The 16,985-nt window shown below is 34.7% G+C and overlaps 1 protein-coding gene across 1 annotated transcript in view; it reads left to right on the forward strand.

Annotated features, from left to right (window-relative positions):
• The window catches only part of PCDH15 (protocadherin related 15), a 1,038,229-nt gene that overhangs the window by 639,974 nt on the left and 381,270 nt on the right, over positions 1-16,985 (forward strand). Inside the window, exons 9-10 of the mRNA XM_061402659.1 lie at positions 6,768-6,876; positions 12,278-12,390. Coding sequence (XP_061258643.1) covers positions 6,768-6,876; positions 12,278-12,390 — 222 coding nt within the window. The remainder of the gene's footprint in view (positions 1-6,767; positions 6,877-12,277; positions 12,391-16,985) is intronic.

Here is a 16,985-nt window from a genome sequence, read left to right on the forward strand (position 1 = left end):
ATCCCAAGAAATATTCTGGAACATTGAAGGAGAAGAATATTTTATATTCAAGATAAAAAGAAAAAAATGTTATTAAGACAGATATTAAAAGAAACATGTTGTCTATTTTAAAGCTTTGAATTTCAAATAAAAATAAGAAATGAAATATATAAATCATGAGATTAATGGTGAAATAAAGCTACTGTTAGAGTAGAAAGTAGAACTGGAATAATAAAACTAATTTCATGAACCATTTCTCTGTCACAAGTAATGGGGTTTGAGAGTATTTTAACCATGGCAGAATTTCTTTCAGAATCGGAGCCAATCCTCCCAATCTATGCTGCTGCTTTTTGACTAATTTATGGAATGTTCTAAATCCTTTGTTGTCATTTCAACAATTTTCATACCATCTTCACCAGGGGTGGATTCCATATTAAGAAACCAATTTCTTTGCTTATCCATAAGAAGCAACTCTTAATTTGTTATAGCTGGTTTAATCGTCTATCCAGACCAAAAACATTCTTCATATTAGCAATAAGAATGTTTTGCTTTCTAATCATTCATATGTTCACAAAATTAACATTTTGAATTTCCTTCAAGAACTTTTCCTTTGCATTCATGACATGGCTAGCTGTTTGGCCAAAGAAACCTTGCTTCCAACCTATCTTGGCTTTCCACCTTCACTAAGTGTAATCATTTCTATCTTTTGTTCTGAAGTGAGAGATTTCCATTCTTCCTTCTACTTAAACACTTAGAGTCCGTTGTAGGGTTATTAATTGGCTTAAGTTCAACAGTGTTGTGTATCACAGAATTAAGAGGCCCAAGATGAGTGAGAAAGATCAGGGAACAAATGGTTGTGGAGCAGTCAGAACACATACACCATTTATTAATTAAGTTGCACCATTTACTGTATGGGCACAGTTCCTGGGGCTCCAAAACAGCTGCAGTAGTAGCAGTAAAGACTATTGATTGCAGAACACTGTAACAAGCATAGTGATAGTGAAAATGTCTGAAATACTGTAAGGATTACCAAAATATGATACAGAGACAAAAAGTGAACAAATGATTTTGGAAAAATGGTTCTGATAGACTTGTTTGACACGGGTTTACTTCAAAGTTCCAATTTGTAAAAGATGCAGTGTTTGTGAAGTACAGTGAGGCAAAGTGCCATAAAATGAGATATGCCTGTACTCAGAAAATTTCTGATTTACTATTTAATTTCAAGATACAAGCAAATTTCGGTAAGACCAATAAAGAAAAACCATAAAGGAACCAAACACTAGGTAGAGCTCAGATTTCTGATCCACAAAAACAAAACTGGATAACAATGGAGTCAAGTTTATGAACAGAGAAAGTTAGTGAAATGGAGAACATAATACTCAGTCAATACTTTTCATTCAGCCATTAACATTCTCATATATACAAGTATTCACATTTTCTCACTGAAAAAAAATTCAAGGACATATGTCAGTTGACTGGTCAATAAAAGTAAAGATTTTAAAAATAAGTAAATCATGATATAAGTATTTAGATATGTGTATTAAAACAAAAAATAAAATACAAATCAATAAAAATGTAATTTAATATTTTAAATATATGTGCAACTGAATGTAGGAATATAAAATAATTTTTTTTCAAAATAATTCTTAAAGGAAATGAAAAAAATATAGTGTTGTTCTCAATTCTCAAATTAACTAATACAATTATGTAAAGTTTAAAAATAAAATCAATCAATGCAAAAAAAAAAAAAGAAACAAATAGTCATCAGTGAGTGAAAAAAAAAAAAAAGTGTAGCATTTTTGGATCGCAGCCATTCTGACTGGTGTGAAATGGTACCTCATAGTGGTCTTGATTTGCATTTCTCTGATAATGAGTGGTGTTGAGCATCTTTTCATGTGTTTGTTAGCCCTCTGTATGTCTTCTTTGGAGAAATGTCTATTTAGTTCTTTGGCCCATTTTTTGATTGGGTCACTTATTTTTCTGGAGTTGAGCTGTAGGAGTTGCTTGTATATTTTTGAGATTAGTTGTTTGTCAGTTGCTTCATTTGCTATTATTTTCTCCCATTCTGAAGGCTGTCTTTTCACCTTGATGGATTCATTTTGATATTTGGCAAAACTAATACAATTATGTAAAGTTTAAAAATAAAATAAAAATTTTTAAAAAAGTGTAGCATTTTTGAAGTATGTGTGAGTGTATCTGTATGTGTGTGTGTTTAAGACTGGGAAGTAGATGTATGATAAATTAGAGATTTGTCACAAACCTGCTTGTCAGTGCAGGAGATGTAAAAGATGTGGGTTTGATGCCTGGGTCAGGAAGATCCCCTGGAGAAAAGCATGGCAACCCACTACAATATTCTTGCCTGGAGAATCCCATGGACAGAAAAGCCTGGGAGGCTATAGTCCATAGGGTTTCACATAGTCAGACATGACTGAAGTGACTTAACACGCAAAATAATATAAGCAACTTCGATGTACAACTATACAGCATAACTATAACATTAGTGGAAGTTGCATATCATTGCAAATTGTGTTTTTGAAAAGCAGATGCATTGATTTAGAACAGTGGTTATAACGTGGGGTAAAAATAATCAACAAACTTTAGATATATGCAAAGTGGTGAAATATCACTGTGAAAATATACAGATAGATAGATGCTAGATATATAGATAATTCTGATAGAAAACACCTCAAACTAGTAACAGTGGTTATTAGTGGGTTGTAGAGTTTTAAATATTATTTGTTTCTGTGATCACATAAAAAGTTCAGAGTAATTGACTTGGCCTATGCCACCCACCTTTTCAATATATTTTTAAAATATTCACAAGGAGGAGAATATTTCAAAACATATGACACTTTTTCAAACAATTTGATATTTCTGACGTTTGAAAAGAGCACAAGTAATTAAAGAAAAACAGAAACGGTAGCTTAGTTTCTTAAGGAAAGACATTGAGTATATATGTGTCTATATGAGAGTATTGTGAGCATCTTAGAATTGTTTGTCCTTTCTCTATTAGTTAACATATAGTTAACAGACAAGAAGCTGGCTCAGTTCAGTTCAGTTCAGTCGCTCAGTCATGTCCAGCTCTTTGCAACCCCATGGACTGCAGCATGCCAGGCCTCCCTGTCCATCACCAACTCCTGGAGTTTACTCAAACTCATGTCCATTGAGTTGGTGATGCCATCCAACCATCTTATCCTCTGTCATCCCCTTCTCCTCCTGTTTTCAATCTTTCCCAATATCAGGCTCTTTTCCAATGAGTCAGCTCTTCGCATCAGGTGTCCAAAGTATCGGAGTTTCAGCTTCAATATCAGTCCTTCCAATGAATATTCAGGACTGATCTCCTTTAGGATGGACTGGTTGGATCTCCTTGCAGTCCAAGGGACTCTCAAGAGTCTTCTCCAACACCATAGTTCAAAGGCATCAATTCTCCTGTGTTCAGCTTTCTTTATAGTCCAACTCTCACATCCATACATGACCACTGGAAAAGCCATAGCCTTGACTAGATGGACCTTTGTTGGCAAAGTAATGTCTCTGCTTTTTAATATGCTGTCTAGGTCAGTCATAACTTTTCTTCCAAAGAGTAAGTGTATTTTAATTTCATGGCTTCAGTCACCATCTGCAGTGATTTTGGAGCCCCAAAAAATAAGTCTGCCACTGTTTCCCCACCTATTGGCCACGAAGTGACGGGACCGGCTGCCATGACCTTAGTTTTCTGAATGTTGAGTTTTAAGCCAACTTTTTCATTCTCCTCTTTCATTTTCATTAAGAGGCTCTGGAAACTAGCTAAATATTTTCAAAAACTGCTGAGAAAATGGTGTACTTAAATATAATAAGAGGTGAGAATAAAAATGTCCACAGATTGACTTTGACATTGCTGTTAATAATTGTGTAGTGAATTTTCTTTCATGTAGTCTATATCTTACTTTTTTGTTAAAGGGAGAGTATAACAAATTTAAATTCCAATTGGATATTTAAGTAGTTTTTAAGAAGGGTATTGAAAAGAGAAGTTTCTAAGTGCAAAGAGCACATCAAATTTAATGAAAGTAATTTAATAATAAATGATAAGTTCAATTATTTAGGTATTCAATGATATAATTTGTTAAAATTTCAAATCAGTTAATTATCAGTGCTAGAATATATTTATAGTTGATGGTGAAGTTTTTACTATTTTAACATAACTATTCTCTTTCTAAATGCTATAAAATTATTCAATTAAAATACAGACCACAAATCTAAGCAATCATGAGTCCACTATCATATACATAGGAAGGTGAATCTTAGAATCAGTCAAAATTAAGAATTATAATAATTAAAGATAATAAGCCAGAGATACTACTAGTCATTTCAGTTTACCTTTCCAAAGTTGTTTCTGAATATATTTGTTTTTATTTTTTCTACCATACCTGGGAAAACTTTCTATAGATCATTCTTGGAGATTTTTATAATGTCTTGATTTAATTTAAAACACTTAAGCTGTTTCAGTATAATATTATATGTATGTTACTCATGTGAATATATCACTCAAATGCTGAGTTGAAGGATATTTAAATTTTAAACAGGGTCTTTTAAACAGCATCTCAAGTCTGAAGATTTTACTAAGTAGAGAGTGAAAGAAAAATTGTGGGGTGTTCCTGGTGGCTCAGGTGGTAAAAAATCCACCTGCAACACAGGAGACTTGGATTCAAGCCCTGGGTTGGGTAGATACCCTGGAGCAGGGCAGTGGCAACCCACTCCAGTATTCTTTTCTGGAGAATCTCCAAGGACAGAGGAGCCTGGTAGGTTGCAGTTTATGGGATTGCAAAGAGTCGAACACAATTGAACGACTAAGCACAGCACGACACACACCACATTGGGTGAGAACAACAGTGGTCAAATGGATTTAATGTAGTAATGTTGGTATTGATTTAACATTTTCATGGTTCTAAATCCACATTTAAAGAAATGAATAGAGTGTAAGTTATCCCTGGATTCCCAGGAGGCACAGTGGGAAAGAATCCACCTGGTCTAAATCCACCTGTAGGAGATTTAAGAGAGGTGGGTTTGATCCTTGGGTCAGGAAGATTCCCTGGAGAAAAAAATGACAACCCACTCCAGTATTCTTGCCTGGAGAATCCCATGGACAGAGGAGCCTGGTGGGCTACAGTCCATGCAGTCACAGAGAGTCAGACATGACTGGGCATGTGGACACACACAGAAGTTATCCCCACAAAGAGCTCTCTATTTTTAGGAAAATATTGATAGCATTTAGGCCACTGAGAACCCATTAGAGAAAATGATTTGGACAGAGCCCCTAAGATGTATGTGAGCTCTAAATTATTGGTCAATGTTTACCTTCAATTATTAAAATTCCTGTAAACCTAATGTAACTTAATAACATAACATTAAGTTTTGTGCATAACAATTAATATCATTGCTTTTTTGGTTTCATTTAGAATGCCAGAATTATACATTTCTGCTGAGATTAGAAACTACAGATTTTGTACAAGAGTGAATGATACGTTTCAAGGTTATGTTAGTTGAGAAGGAATAATATATAAGAGCCTTGCAGCGATTCCTTAGAATGTGTATGAGATACTGAGACACACTCTATTTGCATTCAGAATTACTATTATATATTTGGACTGAGAGTTCCACAAACTTAAAGCAGTATTTTCTAAATTGTGTTCTAAGGGTGTTAGTTCAAGAAGATGTTAATAAATGATTCTAGAAAATGTACAAATAGTGCTCCTTTCTTAGACAGTTGTTAGGCAAGTTAATGCACTTAAATCTCTGAAACAACCTGTAGTAGAATGAATTAACATTTTTAAAATGTTATTTAATATGGTGTTTCCCAAACTTATCTCTGCAAAGTAAATGTTTGTCCTTCCAGCATACCTATTATAATCTAGCACAGGGTTAGCAAAATACATTCTATTCGCCATCTGTTTTTGTAAATAAAGTATTATTGTCACACAGTCGTGTCTACTGGTTGCTTTTGTGTTACAATGGCAGGCTTGAGTAGCTATAACAGAGACTGCATGGCCAGCAAAGCCTAAGCATATTTATTATCTGGTCCTGATAGCAAAACTTGATGCCACTGGACATCAGAAATGCATTATATCTTTAAACAGAATATTCTTGCAGATAAGAATAATATCCATCCATGGGATTTTCCAAGCAAGAGTACTGGAGTGGGTTGCCATTGCCTTCTCTGATAATATATATAGCTATATATAACATGTATATTATATATAATTATATGCATATAAGGTATAATTATATGTATATAAGTTACATGTATATACCTACATGATATATAATTAAGTTTAACTATATGAAACATACAATTGATTTCTATTGACTTAAACATAAAATTTTAAAATATTTATTTTAATGTAATTTATGTGAAACTTTAAGTCATCATTTAGGGAGAAAAGTATATAAATATATTTACAAATCTTGTCTAAAGCCAAAAACAAATACTATACTTGATAACCTTATATATTTGATTAAATTATTAAGGAAAGATTTAAAATTTATTAATATACTTCTTCCTTGCTCTCCTTTTAGGATAAATCTGTGATATAAAGCCCTAGGTACAAAGTTACTAAGTCTTTTCATTTGACTTTGAGGGCATCTTTCTCCCCTTTCAGATTCAAAATTAACTAATTTGTGGTATTAAATTACACATTTTGAAATCTGACTTTACTCATTCAGGTGTTATCTAGCTGTCCAGACAACAATATCTGAGTGTCAGTTCTCTCTGAAGTAATAAAACTGAACTAAACTCTCTGATTCTTTTTTTCCAGGAAGAACTGAACCCCATCATTGTTACGCCACCCATCCAAGCCATTGATCAGGACCGGAATATCCAGCCACCTTCAGATAGGCCAGGCATCCTCTATTCCATCCTTGTTGGTTTGTATAATCTAACATTTTACATTCTCAGCTATAGCTCTAAAATTGTGAAGGAAAAATAAGTTTCATTTTTTTTAAGTTCAATAACAAAGATTTTGTTTTTAGAAATTTTATTGAAATTATTTTTATATATAAATAAATTGTAAGATAACCATTCAAAAATACTTTTTTCCCTTAGAATCAGTCTCAGTGAAATGAGAACAATAAGTAGAAACACTTTTATTGAGGAGGCAAAACAACTTCAAAATAGTATGCAGTCTGCTGTTGGTAGTTTTCTCTGTATCAGCTCACAAAGAATTCTCTAAGAAAAAATTGAAAAATCAATTTAAAAGCTTACATTTTTTGTTCTACTAGTATTTTATCATTGGTTGGGTACCATTGCTGTTACATAATTCTAAAAATAGTGATTCCATTACATAATTCTGAAAAGTATGTGACAATTAAATAAGAGCTATTGGAGCCAACAAGAAGAAAGATTACACATTATACCCTTTGGGGAAATTTTCCTTGAAGATTTCAGAGAAGTCATTTTAATCCATTCTTGTGCATATCTGTTAGTCATACCAAAAGCAAAACTGACAAGAATCTCATCATGTCACTTTTTTTAAACTGCTTTTGCTAAAATATGGATGTAGCTGTTTTGCATGATTTATAGTATCCAGAGAGATACACCCATCTAAAACAAACAACACATCTCTTAATGAAGAAGAGACACTTTTGAAGTATGTTTCAAAGTAACTATTGAATGGAATTTAACTTTATCCTCAACCCCTTCCCACGGGACAGATGGATATTTTAATCACCTAGAGATGCCACACAGATTTCAAAATATAATGTTATAGCATACTTAGAAATACTGTCCATAGAGAAAATTCAAGTAATTCTGTTTCAAGTCTTTGGTGTCTAGAACTACACATGTATTATAAGTAAGTTGTAGAGATTAGACTATTAAAGTTTTTTTAAAAGTGCTTATGAACACAAGCATAAGTCTGTTTTAAGTCTTTATGGGGGTGACATGGTGGCTTAGTTGGTAAAGAGCCAACTTTACCTGTAATGAAGGAGACCCAAGTTCAATCCCTGGGTGGGGCAGAATCCCTGGAGAAGGAAATGGCAGCCCACTCCAAAATTCTTGTCTAGAGAATCCATGGACAGAGGAGCCTGTTGGGCTACAGTCCATGGGGTCACAAAGAATTGGACATGACTGACTGACTAACACTTTCTTTCACTTTCAAGTTGACATACATAAAAGGAAATAGGTGCTTTTTTTTTTTCCCCCATTAACTAAGGACTTGATAGTATGGCAATTACTATGCTAGATGATGTAGATATGAACATGAGGGAGAACTGGTCTATGTTGGGCAGGAATACACTCTATGGATAAAAATGTCAGAAGATACATTAAAATACATGGTTTTAAAAAAAAGCATGATTTTAAATACTACAAATAAAGTATGAACCACATGTCATGTGATCTCATGGGAAGAGATAACTAAAGATATCTATGAAATTGCTTAGAAAGAGTTATTTTAGCAGAAAAAACTATAGTTTTCAAGTATAAAATGGGATAAAAATGATTTGGATAATGCAGCAAGTGAAAAGTTCAAAGTGTTAAATTTAAAGATAATTATAATATAATTTCATTACTTGGTTATTGCGTCTTGCCATGCAGTTTTGTAAGGCCGTTAAATTTACAGCTGTTTTAACTTCAGTTCAGTTCAGTGTCTCAGTCATGTCCGACTCTTTGCGACCCCATAAATTGCAGAACGCCAGGCCTTCCTGTCCATCACCAACTCCCGGAGTTCACCCAAACTCATGTGCATCGAGTCAGTGATGCCATCCAGCCATCTCATCCTCTGTCGTCCCCTTCTCCTCCTGCCCCCAATCCCTCCCAGCATCAGAGTCTTTTCCAATGAGTCAACTCTTCACATGATGTGGCCAAAGTATTGGAGTTTCAGCTTTAGCATCATTCCTTCCAAAGAAATCCCAGGGCTGATCTCCTTTAGAATGGACTGGTTGGATCTCCTTGCAGGCCAAGGGACTCTCAAGTCTTCTCCAACACGACAGTTCAAAAGCATTTTCCTTTTCCCTTACTGATACTTTATGATGAGCCACAGGTAGAAAAGATATGCCCACTCTCACATTAGAATAGAATGCATTCACATTTTCATCTATTACTAGCACTTCCATTGCTTTATTGCTTATTGAACATAAACACCTTCTCCATTTGTGGTTTACTTGAGTATACTGTATGAAAAATAGATAAATTTTTATCATTTTCTGTATGACTCTACTATTAAGTAAATGCTCCTAACAAAAAATCCATTTTCCCCTAATTTTGCAGATGATTCCTTTATCATATACTTAATTTTCATGTACAATTTTGACTATTTCTGAATTTTTAAGCTTAACTGGCATCATTTTTCTCCCCTTACATAAGCCCAGGAAATTTTTATTTCTTGTTGAAGCAGAGGACTATAGCAATTAACACAGTTTTGAATATAATTTACATCTTTAAACCTGGATTTGAATAAAGCTCTGTCTGACATTGTCTCTTTGACCTTGGACAAATTACTTAATATTGCAAATCTCCTAAGTCTTCCCGGGTACAATGAGAATAATTTACAGTGGTATCGATGATTATTTATGTAAAGCACTTAAGGGCTTTCCAGGTAGGTTAGATGGTAAAGAATTGGCTTGCAATGCAGGATACCCAGGTTTGATCCCTGGCTTGGGAAGATCCCTTGGAGAAGGGAATGGATACCCACTCCAGTATTCTTGCCTGGGAAATTCTATGGACAGAGGAACCTGCTGGGCCATGGTCCATGGGGTTGCAAAGAGGGACACAACTGAGCAACTAACAAACACACATAAAGCTCTTAGCACAATATTCAGTTCAGTTCAGTAGCTCAGTCATGGCCGATTCTCTGCGACCCCATGAATCGCACCACCCCAGACATCTCTGTCCATCACCAACTCCCGGAGTTCACCCAAACTCATGTGCATCAAGTCAGTGATGCCATCCAGCCATCTCATCCTCTGTCATCCCCTTCTCCTCCTGCCCCCAATCCCTCCCAGCATGAGGTTCTTTTCCAATGAGTCAACTTTTCGCATGAGATGGCCAAAGTATTGGAGTTTCAGCTTTAGCATCATTCCTTCCAATGAACACCCAGGACTGATCTCCTTTAGAATGGACTGGCTGGATCTCCTTACAGGCCAAGGGACTCTCAAGAGTCTTCTTCAACATGACATTTCAAAAACATCAATTTTTCGGCACTCTATTTTCTTCACAGTCCAACTTTCACATCTATACATGACCACTGGGAAAACCATAGCCTTGACTAGATGGACCTTTGTTGGCAAAGTAACACCTCTACTTTTGAAGATGCTGTCTAGGTTGGTCATAACTTTCCTTCCAAGGAGTAAGGGTCCCTTAAATTCATGGCTGCAATTACCATCTGCAGTGATTTTGGAGCCCAGAAAATAAAGTCTGCCACTGTTTCCACTGTTTCTCCATCTATTTCCTATGAAGTGATGGGACAAGATGCCATGATCTTTGTTCTCTGAATGCTGAGGTTTAAGCCAACTTTTTCACTCTCCTCATTCACTTTCATCAAGAGGCTTTTTAGTTCCTCTTCACTTTATGCCATAAGGGTGGTGTCATCTGCATATCTGAGGTGATTGATATTTCTCCCAGCAATCTTGATTCCAGCTTGTACTTCTTCCAGTCCAACATTTCTCCTGATGTACTCTGCATATAAGTTAAATAAACAGGATGACAATATATAGCCTTGACATACTCCTTTTCCTATTTGGAACCAGTCTCTTGTTCCATGTCCAGTTCTAACTGTTGCTTCCTGACCTGCATATAGGTTTCTCAAGAGGCAGATCAGGTGGTCTGGTATTCCCATCTCTTTCAGAATTTTCCACAGTTCATTGTGATCCACACAGTCCAAGGCTTTGGCATAGTCAACAAAGCAGAAATAGACGTTTTTCTGGAACTCTCTTGCTTTTTCCATGATCCAGCGGATGTTGGCAATTTGATCTCTGGTTCCTCTGCCTTTTCTAAAACCAGACTGAACATCTGGAAGTTCACGGTTCACGTATTGCTGAGGCCTGGCTTCGAGAATTTTGAGCATTACTTTACTAGCGTGTGAGATGACTGCAGTTGTGCGGTAGTTCGAGCATTCTTTGGCATTGCCTTTCTTTGGGATTGGAGTGAAAACTGACCTTTTCCAGTCCTGTGTCCACTGCTGAGTTTTCCAAATTTGCTGGCATATTGAGTGCAGCACTTTCACAGCATCATCTTTCAGGATTTGAAATAGCTCAACTGGAATTCCATCACCTCCACTAGCTTTGTTCGTAGTGATGTTTTCTAAGGCCCACTTGACTTCACATTCCAGGATGTCTGGTTCTAGGTGAGTGACCACACCATCATGATTATCTTGGTCATGAAGATCTTTTTTGTACAGTTCTGTGTATTCTTGCCACCTCTTCTTAATATCTTCTGCTTCTTATAGGTCCATACCATTTCTGTATGGACCTTTATTGAGCCCATCTTCGCATGAAATGTTCCCTTGGTATTTCTAATTTTCCTGAAGAGATCTCTAGTCTTTCCCATTCCTTTGTTTTCCTCTATTTCATAGCACAATGTAGGATTTAATAATTGGCAGTCATGTTGTATTTTATTCTTATCTTTATCATTAAGCCAAATGCGTATATTCCACAATTATATGATTTGACTTACACTTTGTGTTCATTTTGAGAAAAAGAATGTTGTACTATACAAAGGAAGATGATACAATTTAAGAAAAATTCAGTTCACTAAAATGGCTGAATTTTAGAAATATCCTCTCTAGACAGTAAAGTAAATAAAAATATTTTATTTAATATTTAATGTTTTTTATTTAAAGTGGTTGATATAATTAGATGAATACTTATTTTAAGAAACATGTTTGTCCAGCTGTAATAGAATATTCTCATTTTAATATTCAAGCAACTTGATATTTAGTACAAATTACTAGTCATCTTTTGCTGTATGTTGAAAGACCATGCAGATTATAATTAAAATGTATGTACCATTAAAATACAATTTTATAATTCAAAATTTATTATCAATGAACTTAATATCTCTTTTATGTAATGAAGCTTCAAATTAAAGATTTCACTTAATAAAAGGTATTTGGCAAATCATCCAAACAAGAAGTAATGTCATCCCCTTATTCATAAACCAACTAGAAATAAACCACATTTTCATCTGTTTTCCTTAGACGCATAATTTTGAAACTTAATTTACTAATGAATTTGTGAATTTGTTCCTCAGTTAATGAAAAGAGATAGATAAAGCAGACACACATATTACTTATTGTTCTCTATTGTGTGCTGAAATGTCAATGTCTTTCAGGGACTCCTGAGGATTACCCACGATTTTTTCATATGCATCCTAGGACTGCAGAACTTAGTCTCCTGGAGCCAGTAAATAGAGACTTTCACCAGAAGTTTGATTTGGTTATTAAGGTAAATTTACCGAATTGCTTAATGTTCTTGTGTTTATAAATATAACTAATGTTCTAATGTTTTTGTGTTTATCAACAAATTCTGTAGCAACTACTGTAGGGGCTTTTATACTATAAAAATGAAAATTAATTTGAACTGCAATTAGCCAATTTTTCTTTAAAATGGTGAAGTGCAACAGTTAGAATACATGGTGCTGCTTTTTTTCTTTAACATAACTTTATATATTAAACTGCTATTCAAATACTGAATATTTTTATATGTAATAAATACCCTAATCAAAGGTATATGATTTACATACTATAATTTATCACATCTTCTAACATTTAGTTTAGGTTTTGATTTTTGGTTTTTGTCTGTTTGTTTCACCAAGTGGATTTAGCTTTTAACCACAAATTCTTAACCAATAAATATATTTTAAAAGTACCTGGATTTATATATACATATTTTTTTTTTTTTAATGGGGGCTTCCCTGGCAACTCAGATGGTAAAGAATCAGGCTGCAATGCAGGAGACCCGGGTTCAATCCCTGGGTTGGGAAGATCCCCTAGAGAAGGGAATGGCAACCCACTCCAGTAGTCTTGCCTGGAGAATTCCATGAACAGAGGAGCTTGGTAAAATACAGTCTATGTGGTGGCAAAGAGTCGGACACAACTGAGCGACAATGTGTTATGCTTTGTCTTCTTTGTCCAGAAATTATTTTAATATATGTCTCATTATTTTTTGAATCTGAAAGAGGATCCTAGACCACAAAAATTTTCAAAGCTAAGAGAATTTATTTGGCTTACAGTTTTGGTTTAATATCTACTATATTGCAATAAAATCATTAAAAAGGTACTGTGGAAACCCATATGATGTGTTAGTTAGTTCTTAAAGACTTTACTGAGAAGGTAAGACTTGAGCTGCCTAACAAAGGAAGAATATGAATTTACCAAGTAGAGAGAGGGCCTGGGAGAAGAGCATTCTAAGTAAAAGAACAAATATAAGGAAGGATATGCAGTAAATCTAGTGTGTGTTGTCCGACTTTTTCATGGCTATGCATACAAAAAATAGATATGCAGCCCTGTGACATTAAAAATGTTTTTAAAGTGTTAAAAGAAAGTAAGGGAAGGAAGCTTACTGAGCACGTATGTCATATATGTTTTATGTATATTTTTCATTGAGTTGTAGTCACAATCTTAGTACTTTGCTTATTGGTACAAGTATGAAAACTAAAGTTCAGATAGCAAGTGACTGAATCAGAATTACATCATTAATAAGCAGCAGGATTGAAATTCAAATTTAAGTTTATCTAAGCTAAAGCCATACTTATTTTACTTCACGAAGATGCAGCTGCTTAGAAATGGCTGTCTGGGTTTAATTATCTGTCAGAGCAACTGCAAACAGTAATACAGAGATACATTTGATTTTAGCTCAAATTAGGACATATTTTGTTGGCCCAATTATATTACACACTCTAGATTCTGTATTTGTTTAGTGTTTCTTTGTCCGTGAAGAACGTTGATCTAGAAGGAGGAGAAATCATATAATATAAGCTGATAAATCAAATACATCAACTGCTAACAGGAAGGAAATGTAAAACTCACTAACAAAGCACAGATTAAGGGCATTTAAATTAATCTGGGGACTCAGGGAAGATTTTCTGGAGATTACCCCAAGCTAAATTTTGCTGTATTGGACAGATTTGGCTAATGAATAAAACCGGGAAATGTGTTTGAACATAAGGAAGAACAGAAGTGAAATCTTGGAGGCATGACATACCAGGCTACAAGTAGTTAACAGGGAAGTGAGGTACAGAGCAGGAGCAGGGAGAAAACCTTGTGTGCAACTGCAATTTCCTTAGATCTCATTCAGGAGGAGTTTGGGAGTCATTCAACAAAGAAAGACTTCTTTTACCGTTTGTTTGAAATAGTGATGGATGAGATTCACCTTGCACAATTTTAATTATCATTGGACTATATAAAACTACAAAATGTGTATCCATTGTCTCCTCTGGATCTACCTGGAGCCCTGTGGTGCTGTACTCTGTGGGAGTTAAGAAACGACAAAGCACTGTTTCCAAACTGCCTCGTTTGAAACCTGAAATCAATTATTTTTCTTTATTATCAAAGTCAGTTGTCCTGGTGTACCCAGGTATAGTGAAACTCAGTCCATCAATTATAGAAACAAAATCAATTGGAACAGACCACAGATAATTTTTTTTATGTTTTAATAACAATTTATATTATTAATGGAAATTTCTACAGACATTATTAGATTCAAATTATTGTTCTGTGTGCATCCAAGGGGATAATAAGCAAAGGTATCAATCTGTAAGAATAATAATATGCCACCTGCTTGAATAATAGCTGAGTATTGTGTCTTTGTATAAGCATCCGTTGAAATGCTACAATTTGGTAGTTCTCCTCTGTAGTAAGTCTTTCAATTTCTTCCCGTTTTCTTATTTTAATAACGCTTCATTTTCCATTGGCCATAATTTTTTTTATTGGACTTGACCCCAGTTTCTGTTTTTGAGGCTAAAGAAAAATAAAATGAAGTATCCTCTTCTAGACTTTGAAGAAGAATTCTACTTTAAAAAGCTGTATGCACATTTAACAGCCAGTAAGTGTCACAAAGAAGAGATTCGTCATCTTCATTTTATCTATTTCTGCCAGTGATTTATTCAGTATAGTGGAAAATAACAATGAAAGGTGAAACTAGAAAGAAAAGATGGATAGTTCACCAAGTATAGAATATTAAAAGATTAAAACCCATCTAATTCAAAGAGACAAAGACGTTTCTTTTCAAAACGAACATCCCATTTCAAATTTTACATAACTCCAATAATTTAAGTATACTTTAAAATGAAATACACATTTTGAACAAGAATCATCGCCAGTCCTGGGTTTGCCCAGGACAGTTCATATTTATGACTATTGTTCTTGTATAATTATTCATAACACTTCTTTCATCTTCAAAAGTGTCCCAGTTTGGATGAAAGGTTATGTGATCACCTTTGTTATACAGCAAAAAAACAACTATGCAATAGAAACATGAAAGCACATTTTAGATTCTAGATGAAAATGAATTAATTCTTGCATGGAATGTCTTAGTAAAATTCAGAGGATTCACTTTCATTATTATAAGTGCAGTTTAAAAAAATATTAAATATATTTATATTTTTATACTTCATATATTTATACTCTGGGCATCTGAGGATCAAATGAATAAATTAGTAATACTTCACTGTCTCTCAGTTGTTCAAACATATTTTTTTAATTTAAATCTCTTTAATTAACAACTAATAACAAGGGTCATGATGCTATCACAAATATCATTGTATCATGGCCCTTCTGATTTTCAAATTGTTGTTCATTGACCAACTTATACTGCATAGCAGGCTGACCTTTAACTTCCTTCCTCTCCACATAATGGACATAGTTAACACTAAGCTCTCATCAGTCACCGTGTATACTTTCTATGCCAACCATACTAAGCCACTTGCACTGTCCTAAATTCATCATGTTCTTTCTAACTTCCAGGAATTTGCTTTTCTTCCTTAGTCATTTCTCTTTCTCTTTAAAAATCAGCAGTCTAATTCACATTGATAACTCACTGATGCTTCAGATGCTAAGAAGACCGTCAGTGCCTCTAGAAAGGCATGGCCTGTGACTGGAAGTGCCTCCCTGTGGTAGCTTTGATCAGTCTATACAGGATTTGCCTGTTTATTTTCTCTTGACCTTTATAGGAGGGAGTGCACATTGTATTAAACAATGTATTTCTTCAACATTGCGGCCCAAGGCCATACCCCTATCCATGCACAGCATATAAAGTGCTCAATAAATATTTCTTATACTGGTTTTCTCCCTGGCACATACATACTTTCAGGCTGCTGGACATGGTACTGCATCTTCATTGCATTTAAATACATACATTTGAAAGTGTATGTATTTGACAGATTTTATCCTGTGTCTGTCCAGAATAGAAATTCAGTGGACTTCTCCAATAAATTAAATCCCTGGTGGTGGGGGGAGCTATATCTGTATTAAGACAGTTTGGTGGCTCAGATGGTAAAGAATCTGCTTGAAATGTGGGATACTTGGGTTTGATCCCTGGGTTGGGAAGATCCCCTAGAAAAGGGCTCTAATATTCTTGCCTGGAGAATCCCATGCACAGAGGAGTCTGGCAGGCTACACTCCATGGGTTTGCAGAGTCAGACCTGACTGAACGACTAACATTTAAAAGCTATTTATTACTGTACTTAAATAAGCAAACAATCCTCCTTCTAAAAATATTATACATATATATATATAAAACACAGATATATACATTTTATCTATACATATATGTATATGTATTACACAGAAAATGAGCCACAGAATTGAAACTGAAAAGCTTAATAGTGGAGTTAATGTGCCAGTTCTCCTGGTGAGTTACATTGCTTTAGTAATTTGAGAGTCAAGGGAAATAGCATGCAAGAGATGACTGAGGCCTAAAAGAACAGCTGCTATAACTCTTGATCCTGCTCATGACTGTCTAATAGTACAACTCTAGAAAATATTTGGCCTCTATTTTAATAATGATATCGATTATACTTTACTTCGCAGGAGTTCAATGGG

The sequence above is a fragment of the Bos javanicus genome, chromosome 26 (genome assembly GCF_032452875.1).
Source record: "Bos javanicus breed banteng chromosome 26, ARS-OSU_banteng_1.0, whole genome shotgun sequence".
In the NCBI taxonomy this organism is placed as follows: domain Eukaryota; kingdom Metazoa; phylum Chordata; class Mammalia; order Artiodactyla; family Bovidae; genus Bos; species Bos javanicus.